Raw genomic sequence first — 10717 nt, forward strand, 5'->3', positions numbered from 1 at the left:
GCGGTTCTTGCCTGCTCTGCCTTTGCTCACCGCTCCAGGCGGCCTCGTTCTGCCCTGCCTTTGCTCACCGCTCCAAGCGGTCTCGCTCTGTCCTGCCTTTGCTCACCGCTCCAGGCGGTCTCGCCCTGCTCTGCTCTTGCTCACCGCTCCGGCGGTCTCGCCCTGCTGTGCTCTCGCTCACCGCTGCGGCAGCCTCGCCCTACTCTGCTCTTGTTCACCGCTCCAGTGGTCTCGCTCTGCTCTGCTTGTCTACCGCATCTGTGGTTCTGTTCCTGAGTCCCAGTCTGTACTGGACCTTATCCAGCCTGTGCTCCAACCTGCTAGTGCCTCCCTGTCGGCACTCCAGCCATGCTTGCCAGTACTCCCTGCCTGCATACCAGTCGTGGTTACCAGTGCCCGCCTGTCTGCATACCTGCCGTGCCTGCCTATACCCACCAGTCAGTGTGCCAGCCTAACCTGCCTGTTCCTGTATTCTCCGGTGTGGGTCAACAGTCGTGTCCGGTGTCTGACCTGGAGTAGCACCTGGTCCCTCTGCTCGCTTCCTCCCTGGTGCACTGGCGTCGTTAGCCGTCGTGCGACCTTGGTCGGATCGGGTAGATACTTAGTTACGCCCCTCCAGGCACTCTCCGGTTCATGGTCCAGTGGGATCACTAAACATGCACACGCCAGTCAGTCCGGGCGTGTGCATAACATAACCGGTCGGCGAGACTAAGACAGTTCCAGCCCATGTTTTGGTGCTAATCCCTACCTTCGAGAGCAAATTCCTGGCCAAATGGCAAGGTCTGTACGAGGTGGTGGAGAAAGTCAGCGAGGTTAATTATAAAGTCCACCAGCCTGGCCGAAGAAAGCCGCACCAAATATACCATGTGAACTTGCTCAAGCCATGGCGGGACCGGAAACCTGTGGAAACTCCTTGCCTGGGAGCCGCACCCGAAGGCAAGGTAGAAGAGGTCAACATTGCAGAGACTCTATCGTCGGCCCAGAAGCAACAGTGTTGAGAACTACTACAGTGGAATCGGGAGCTGTTCTCAGAATTACCGGGGCATACTCAGGTGGTAGAGCATGATGTGCTAACAGAGCCACACGTAAAAGTGAATCTGAAGCCATATCAGATTCCGGAAACACGCCGGGAGGTGATCTCGGACGAGGTGAAGAGGATGTTAGACTTTAGGGTGATAGAGGAGTCAAAGAGTGGGTGGTCGAGCCCAATCGTCCTCGTGCCAAAACCCAATGGAGAATGGAGGTTTTCTAATGACTTACCGCCGGCTGAATGAGGTTTCCAAGTGTGACGCGTACCCGATGCCCCGCGTCGACAAACTCATCGAGAGGCTTGGACCGGCGAGGTACATCACCACTCTTGACCTGACGAAGGGCTACTGGCTGATCCCCATGTCCCAGACGGCCAAGGAGAAGACGGCTTTCTCGACACCTCATGAGTGTTTTCAATACTTGTGAATGCTGTTCGGACTACAGGGGGCCCCAGTCACCTTCCAGAGGGCTATGGATCAGATCCTAGCCCCACATTAGAAGTATGCCGCTGCCTACCTTGACGACATTGTGGTCTTTAGCCTAGACTGGGCTAGTCACCTACCTAAACTACAGGCCGTTCTGGATGCTCTGAGAAATGCTCTGATAAATCCAAAAAAATGTGCAGTTGGAAAAGAAGAGGCCAAGTACTTGGGATATGTCATCGGGAGAGGCGAAATAAATCCGCAAGTCAAGAAAGTGGAGGCAATCCAGACCTGGCTGCAACCGCTCTCCAAGAAGCAAGTAAGAGCGTTCCTGGGAACGGTGGGATATTACTGGCGGTTTATCCAGAATTTCACCATGATGGCTGCACCACTGACGGATCTTCTAAAAGGCACCAAATCAACCATGGTGAAATGGACGGAAGAAACAGAGACCGCCTTTCAACTGTTGAAGCTAGCACTGTGTAAGCAGCCGGTCCTGGTCGCGCCAGACTTTAAGAAAGAATTTGTGGTCCAGACGGACGCTTCAGAGGTTGGTCTAGGGGCCGTAATTTCTCAAGAAATAAACGGGGAAGATCATCCCATTCTCTATCTGAGCCAGAAGCTTTCGTCCTGCGAGAAGAACTACGCAATAGTAGAGAAAGAGTGTTTAGCCTGTAAGGCAGCGCTAATCATCATGCTGGGGGACACTCGCTGCACCGGGTCAATTAAAGCACACCAGCCACATTTTCCATTATTTCACAATCCAGCAGTTTATTATATTTCACTACTGCTTATCACTGAGTCCAACTTAGTGGCTCGCTGACATACACATATAATGTCCAGGAGCCTTTCAAGTGGCAGACAGGCCCACTTGGCTCCAGTTACAGCCTCCAGAAAAGTCACTTAAATCAACGTCCATATAATGCAGTGTTTACCTTTGCCGGGTTTTAGCTGCTTCAGTCAGATTTGTTCTGCCACCACTGTGGGGGGTCTCCAGCCCTCGTTCCTTCAAAGACTACTGGTATGTGGTCTCACCTAACATCCAGCCACTGCCTTCCAGGACTCTTGCCTTCCAAGCCTCTGGCCCTCCAAGACTACTGGCATCACTTACACCTAAGGATCCAGCCTCTGCCTTTTAAGCTTCACCAGGCTTCACTAGACCTCACTAGGCCTCACACTCTAACGGTGTCCCACACAGGGAACAGGCCTCACGCCTTTCACACCTGTCTCAAATCTACCAGGGTTTATATATATCCTCTAGTGCACACACACAGGACCTGTGCTGATGTCACAGTCATGTGATCAGAGCTTCTGTATGCACAGGACCTGTGCGATGTCACAGTCATGTGACCAGTCACCTGGGGGAGGTACATGGTCGGCCAAAACACACCCTGGACCATTACAGTAATGCCGCAAGCCGCTGCATTACATATCCCCCCCCTCTGTTCAAACTTGTGGGGTTGAACACATAATATACACAATCACATCATAACCCACAGTTCACACAGAGACATTAGCCCATTCCTTAGGGACTTACCATCTGTCATTGTCACTGACTTTTTCAAGTCACATTTCTGGGTCGTAACCTTGTCAGACCTCCCCGGCTCCCAGCGGTCAGTCGTAACCTTGTCAGACCTCCCCCGCTCCCAGCGGTCAATACAGCAGGATGACTCACACGCCCTGGTATCTAAGGTCCGGTTAGACTCCGTACTGTTCCGTACTCTATTGGGTCGTTTGTATGGGCCTCTCAAACCTGAGTTACTGGAGTTCTCACTACCTCTAAACCCACGCCCACTACTCTCAGGACATCTTGAAAGGTCCCTAACTTCAGCTGTAGCTGTTCTGTTATTTAGGGGGCCTTTTCTCTGTCTGGTCTCACAATTTCTAGATGGCTGCCATCTTCTGCTGCTCAGATGATGCTGTCTATCCACTCGCAGTCTAGCGAGATTCAACTGTTCTACCTCTCGCAGGTAGGTCACTCGGTACTCCATCAGCATGCGTATATATGCAAGACTTTCTTCCGTTCCTACAGCGGAGAATGACACCATGCCGTCTTCATCTGGTATCCAGTCCTGTCGATCACGTGGACTGCTTACTCTCATCACACCAGACTTCTTTACCATCAACTGCATGGCTCGGTCATTTCTCCCAGAAGATGAGGCACCCGGATGACCTCTTCCCGCAGACTGTGAGCTTTTTTCATAAGCTCCAGTTGTCTAACGGCTTGTTCCGTCTTCAACCGGAGAAACCGCTCCGTGCGAATACATCGCCAGTGCATGTCACTTAGGATCGCCACCCTCTTCACTGTGACTTTGGTCATGGACAGGACCAACAGCTGTTTAGCTTCTGAGGTTGAGTACACCTTACAGGCTCCCAAGGCCTTCTTAAAGTCTTCATGCACGGACTCACTGGTGCATTCTTCTCAAAATCCTCGGGTACATCTATGTGGCTCTTGTACCGAGAGGTTTCTGTCTCACCAGTGGTCTCCAAAAGATCATCTAGCTCAGGATTCAGGGGCAACTGACTTTCAGCTTCTTCACCCTGTATGCTTCCCCTGAGCTGACTCACAGCTACAAATTCACAAATTTTCGTCTTGACCATTTCCATTTCATATTTATCTTATGTTAACACTCTCTTAGCTCTCCTCAGGTCCACCTTCTCATGGTATAAGGGAGTGAGTGCAACTTGTTTGCCCTTTTCCTTCTCCAAGGAGGACTCGTTCACTGAGTGATACTTTGCTAGGCGACCTTTGAGCTCTAAAACTTCTTCCTCTAGCTCAGCTACTCGCCTCTCAGCAGCCCATCTCTGAAGCTCTTCCTGCTTCAACTGCTTATTTAACAGTAGAGTTCTCTCAGACCTCTCTGTCTCCAATGCGCCCACTCGGCTCTCAACAGCCAGTCTCTCAAGCCTCTCTTGCTTCAAATTGGCTTGTAGCGACTCCTTGAGCTCCTTGATCTCCTTGATCTCGGCTCCTACATCCACTGAATCATCCGAGCTCGCATTATTCGAGTAGGTATTTGTTTCATACCTCCCATCTCCAGTGGCCAACTCCTGGGCCTGGTCTGTGGCTTCTCCGATAGACTTCTCCATCTTTTTCCGCTCAGCTTCCATCTTGCTGATTCTTTCCTTAAGGCACGTCTCTGCCCTCTGGAGATTATCACAGAACGTCTGCAGCTCCTTCACCTGAGCTTCCAGACCTAGGGTCTTTCTGCGGAGATCACCATTTTCATCACGGGTGTCCTGCAGAGTGGTCTCAACCACTTGGCGCATGTGCTCTGCATCCGCCTTATCATTCTCTAGTTTTTCTTTAACCCTGAGGAGATCCTCATAGTCTCTCTTAATTTGTTGCAGTTCCCCACTGCATTCACCATATTCCTTCTTGGATTCACACAGCTCCCGGTTGAACTGTTTGCGCAGTCGTTCTAGGTTTTGTTCACGCCCAGAAACTTCATCCTGCAGCGCCTCCTTCTCAAGCTTCAACTGCAAAACCTCCTCCTTGGTTTTGCGGCGGTCCTCCTTAATTTCCTGGAACATTTCCTTCCATTGGTTAATTTCCTCGTTGCTTCCCTCCAGGTCTCGCTGTAGGTTCCTCACAACCTGGTATATTTTCTGCCGTTCAGACTCCAGGCTCCGCTGGTCTGAGGACACGTTCTCCAGGTTTTCCCATAATTGCTGCACATAAGTCTGACACTGCTGCCTGATAGGCTCCAGCTCTTGGTCATGACTGGCCACCTCCTCTTTCAGGGCTGTCAGATCCTGGTCCTTCTGTCTCAGTACTGTACTGGAGGTTGCTACTGGCAACGTCATCTCCTCTTCTGCCTCTAAAGGAGGATACACACTTGAAACAAAGGCACACAGCATTACATTTTCTTTATTTTCACTTGCAGCAAAGACTACAGGAGCAACCTTTTTGTGTCCCTTGCGCCGTCGACGACGAGAGGGGGACTTTCTCTCCTCGTCTAGCTCCTCCTGACTGAACTCTCCTACTTTCGTAGTGTCACCGTCAGCTACGGGGTCTGTGTCACTCCCCATGGTTTTGTGGACTAACAGGTCACCTCCCACTTTGACGTCAACCCCTTCTACTGGAGCTACCCCGTTATCAATGGTCAAATTGTCGTTTTTAGGCGGTACCAACCCACAACCAGTAACAAATTTTGGTTTTCTATACTCCATGCTCTTTTGAAAATCTGCCCCCTTTTGAGACTCCACCCCCTTTTGGACACCCACACCTATAGGGGGAATTTTACAAAAACAATCAACAATAGTCTTAGGACCCAGTTCACAACATCTCTTACCACCTCCCCGGGCACTCTGGGACACTACTGGCGCCCCCGGAGAGTTCACAGAATGGTCCACTGCTGCCATTCTATACGGTGCCCACAGCTCCTGCCATTCCTGCACCATGTCCTCTAGACGTTTCTCAAATACCTGTTGCGGTTTTAACCGACACTTTAATCGCTCAATAGCTTAATTTTCTTTTGCTGCTCCGTTCACAGCCATCGCGGTACACTATTCACACACACCGCTCTCCCCCGGAACATTTTTGTGACCCCGCCGAGCCACAGCAAGCCAGGTTTGAGTGCGAGGACAATTTTCGTAACCCCGCCGAGTTACAGCCAGATGCTTTAATTTTCGTGACCCCGATGAGCCACAGCAAACCAGGTTTGAGTGCGAAGACAATTTTCGGAACCCCGCCGAGTTACAGCAAGATGCTTTAATCTTCGTGACCCCGCCGAACCACAGCAAGATGCTTGTATCCACACTCGTCGTCCTGTGCCGTTGCCCCTAGCAACCGGGCTGCAGTTTCCCCTAGCAACCAGGCTACAGTTGCCCCTAGCAACCGGGCTGCAGTTGCCCCTAGCAACCGAGCTGCAGTTGCCCGCATTCTCCAACCACATGTAAGGCAGCGCTAGTCATCATCCTGGGGGACACTCGCTGCACCGGGTCAATTAAAGCACACCAGCCACGTTTTCCATTATTTCACAATCCAGCAGTTTATTATATTTCACTACTGCTTATCACCGAGTCCAACTCAGTGGCTCGCCGACATACACATATAATGTCTAGGAGCCTTTCAAGTGGCAGACAGGCCCACGTGGCTCCAGTTACAGCCTCCAGCAAAGTCACTTAAATCAACGTCCATATAGTGCAGTGTTTTACCTTTGCCGGGTTTTAGCTGCTTCAGTCAGATTTGTTGTGCCACCACTGTGGCTTTACGGCTTCCCAGATGGGGGTCTCCAGCGCTCGTTCCTTCAAAGGCTACTGGTATGTTGTATCACCTAACATCCAGCCACTGCCTTCCAGGACTCTTGCCTTCCAAGCCTCTGGCCCTCCAAGACTACTGGCATCGCTTACACCAAAGGATCCAGCCTCTGCCTTTTAGGCTTCACCAGGCTTCACTAGACCTCACTAGGCCTCACACTCTAACGGTGTCCCACACAGGGAACAGGCCTCACGCCTTTCACACCTGTCTCAAATCTACCAGGGTTTATATATATCCTCTAGTGCACACACACAGGACCTGTGCTGATGTCACAGTCATGTGATCAGAGCTTCTGTATGCACAGGACCTGTGCAATGTCACAGTCATGTGACCAGTCACCTGGGGGAGGTACATGGTCGGCCAAAACACACCCTGGACCATTGCAGTAATGCCGCAAGCCGCTGCATTACAAGCCATAAAGTGGGTAGTGGATGCACTAAAATATTACCTACTAGACCGGAAGTTTAAATAAGTATCAGACCATGCCCTGTTGAGATGGTTGAGGGAGAAGAGGGGAAAAAATGCCAGGGTAGATGGTTCCTAGGGCTCCAAGATTTTAACTTTCACATTGAGCATAGGCCCGGGAAGTTACATGGGAACGCGGTTGCTCTCTCTAGGATTCCCTGCCTGGTGTCGGAAGGTGCCCAAACTCCTGGCTTTGGGCAGAGGGGTGGAATATGTGAGTCACTGGTATTACAAGCGAGGGGAGGTATGTGTCACGCAGGTTGCTGGCCTGTGTGAATTGAAACCAATAGATTTTCTGCCAGCATGTTATATGCTGGGGGTTACCTCTTTAAAAGGGTGTTGTTTTATGTGAATGACGTAGAGATGGGAAGGAAGTCATTCCCCATACCTCCCCTCAGGGTGTGGCTGAACAGGGTATAAGTAGGGTTGAGCGAGTATGTTCTGTCCATATATGCTCGGGCCGAGCTCCGAGTATTTATAGCTGCTCGGTGACAAAGTTAAATCACTCCCGTGTGCATGATTTGCAACTGTTTGACAGTTTTATTACATGTGAGGAATGTGTAAGAAATAGACATTTCTCACATGTAATAAAGCTGTCAAACAATTGCAAATCATGCACACTGGAGCGATTTAACCTTATCACTGAGCAGCTATAAATACTTGGAGCTCGGCCCGAGCATACTCGGCGAAAGGGTTAATAGAACATACTCGCTCAACACTAGGTATAAGTGTTCAGTCAGTTTGTTTCCTGGGTTGAGTGTGTGATCTGGAGATTGAGGTCTCCAGGCTGTGTGTGTGGCTGACTCCAGAGAGCAACACCGGAGGACTGGTGTTGCGGATACTGCAGAGGACTATCTGCAGCCGACAAAGGCCTTGCTGGCTAAGAGGACTCTGTTATATTTTCATCTTTTGTTTCCCCGTTAACCCCAAGAGGGACTGTTTATTTTATTGGGATGCTACTGGAGTTTATGCGGCACAATAAACCTGCAGGAAGCTTACCCAAACAGTGTGTCCTGTGTCTGCATCAGGAGAGCCGAGGGAGTCGTCTTGCCACAATATATATAAATATTTTCCCTGTACCAAATTTCTGATACTTTGATAAGTTAAGGCAAATTTATTAAGCTAAATTTACCGCTAACATTAAGTACAATGTGTCACAAAAAAACACTTGTACTGTAGGATCACTGTGATGACATGTAGAAGCATTCCAAAGATATTAACACAAAGTGACGTGTAAGAATGGAAAATTGAGGCTTCATTAAAGGGAATCTGTCAGTAGGATCAAGCCTCCTAAGCCATCTATATGGGCAAGTAGGTCATAGGAAGCTGAATAAAGTGATATCTGCGATCCGGTGTTTTATTCCAGAGAAATCCACATTTTTCTTAATATGTATGTAAGTAGTGAAAAGCGAACCCAAATGCTAAAGTTAGGGGTCCGTGCACAGACTCTGAAGACGGACTTCTCATGGAAGTCCATGTTACTGTTCGGGTTTGGCAGGCCGAACAAAGCTTGTTGAAAGGGTGCAGCGCAGCCAATCAACAAGCTTTTCTGGTGTGGGCACTTCCGGCCCCATCACAGCCATGCCAAGTATTGGCGGTCCCCCCTATTTTTGATAACAAGCACAGGTAAAGCAGACAGCTGGGGCTGCAGCCTTCAGCTGCCTGCTTTATCTTGGCTGATTATCAAAAATAGAGGGGCCCGACTCCGTTTTTTTAAATTATTTAAATAACTAATAAAAAAAAAGGCTTGGGATCCCCTGGTATTCTCAGGCTGGGATGGTCCATGGTTATTGGCCACTTCCCAGCCTAAAAATAGCAACCACACAGCTGCTCCAGAAAAGGTGCATCCATTAGATGCGCCAATTCTGGTGCTTTGCCTGTGCCCTGGTGCGATGGCAAACAGGGTAATATTGTCTCATAACACCTAAGAGATCTATTTATTAATATATGAAGATTGTATTGTGAAATCTGGTAACAGATCAGCCTTAACAAAACACATAAAGAAATGTCTTTTGGTTTTGGTGGAGGTTTTTTTTGTTCCTTTTTTCACATTAGACATCTTATTATACTTAGAAGAATCTTTAAATCATTTGATCTATGAATTACATGATTTGCAATGTGAAAAAATTCATAAACAACCCTACCAAAAACGAAGCAGGCACTGAAATATTATTTAAAAATGACCACACAAAAAAAAACAGACACCAGAAAATGTTACTTTTTTCTTCAGAATAAAAAAGCTGCAAAACAAGAGCTGTAAATAAACACCTCTTTAATTGCTATTGAATTTTATTTTATGTAAATGTATTCTAATCTTATTATCTTTCTAGTTTGCCTTAAGGGCTCCAAGGCTTTAAACAAATGTTTCCTGTCCTTTCCGGAAGCGAAGTCTTACCATGAAGCCAGTGACGCCTGCATTTCACAAGGAGGAACCCTGAGTTCTCCAGAGAACGGAGATGAAAACGATGCGTTATACGATTATGTTTGCAAGAGCTTAGGTTCTGGTTCAGAGGTTTGGATAGGTATCAATGATATGGCTAATGAAGGATCCTGGGTTGATATGACCGGTAGTCGCATCTCCTTTAAACATTGGGAAACAGAAATAACCACTCAGCCTGATGGCGGCAAGCAAGAGAACTGTGCATCTCTCTCTGCTGTCGCCATTGGTAAGTGGTTTGATAAAAACTGCAGAGAGACCCTGCCTTTTGTGTGCCAGTTTGCAATTGTTTAGCTGCCAGCACCCCTATCATACTGAGCTAGCCACGCTTATGAGCTCTAACCACAAAGTCACCTAAAAAGAATGAAACCGCACGCTTAGTGTATGTATATTAGTGATAGACTAGACCCAGACTTTAACTTGCTGCCACATGTATATTTATTTACACATTATGTATTGTATATAGCTTATTGACAGTGGAAGTTATTAATATCAGGTGCTGTCAGAAATCCCATTATTTTAACATTATGCAAAATAAAGTCTTAGTTGTATGTTCTTATTATGGCTTCATGTTTTTCATTGGTGGGTTACATAATTACTCAAACTATTGTAAATGTTCAGGTTTTCTAATATGATGGTGTTATTTCCCCTTAAAGGGGCTGTCCAAGACTCCTTGTATTGATTGATCATAAGCACAGGCCTTTAATATCAAACATAACACCCCCACAGATTAACTGTTAGCACTGAACAGAAACATCCCAGCTTCGTATTTGTAGCAACTTCAATGGAACCTGAGCCTCAATAGCTGAGAATGGCTGCTACGTGTGGTGCTGTTGACTCGCCCCCTGGGCCGTGCGTGCATGTGTGTGGGAACCCGGAGCCGGGTCTCTGGGGGTTGTAGTCACCGTAGTGGCGACCCGGTCCCGTGGCTCAGGGTGGTCAAACCAGTGGCAGTCTATTTATGTGGTTTTTATGATTAATGTCCGACTACGCCACCCGTGGATTGTGGTCAGGATGAACCGCCGCTGCAGGGCAGACCGCTGAGGCTGGTGTTGAGGGTGCAGCAGAGTGTAGTACATCTCCCCACGGGAGGAGTATAGC

At 48.5% G+C, this 10717-nt stretch overlaps 1 protein-coding gene across 2 annotated transcripts in view; it reads left to right on the top strand.

Moving 5' to 3' along the window:
* CLEC3B (C-type lectin domain family 3 member B) overlaps nucleotides 1–10175 on the top strand; it is a 33275-nt gene extending 23100 nt beyond the window's left edge. For both annotated transcript variants that reach the window (XM_073676594.1, XM_073676592.1), the window contains exon 3: nucleotides 9510–10175. In XM_073676594.1, the coding sequence (XP_073532695.1) occupies nucleotides 9510–9910 (401 nt within the window). In that variant the 3' untranslated portion in view covers nucleotides 9911–10175. The remainder of the gene's footprint in view (nucleotides 1–9509) is intronic.
* The last annotated feature ends 542 nt before the right edge of the window (nucleotides 10176–10717 follow it).

Source organism: Phyllobates terribilis, unplaced genomic scaffold (assembly GCF_046119375.1).
Source record: "Phyllobates terribilis strain yellow unplaced genomic scaffold, ASM4611937v1 Scaffold_4__5_contigs__length_816908805, whole genome shotgun sequence".
Taxonomy (NCBI): Eukaryota; Metazoa; Chordata; class Amphibia; order Anura; family Dendrobatidae; genus Phyllobates; species Phyllobates terribilis.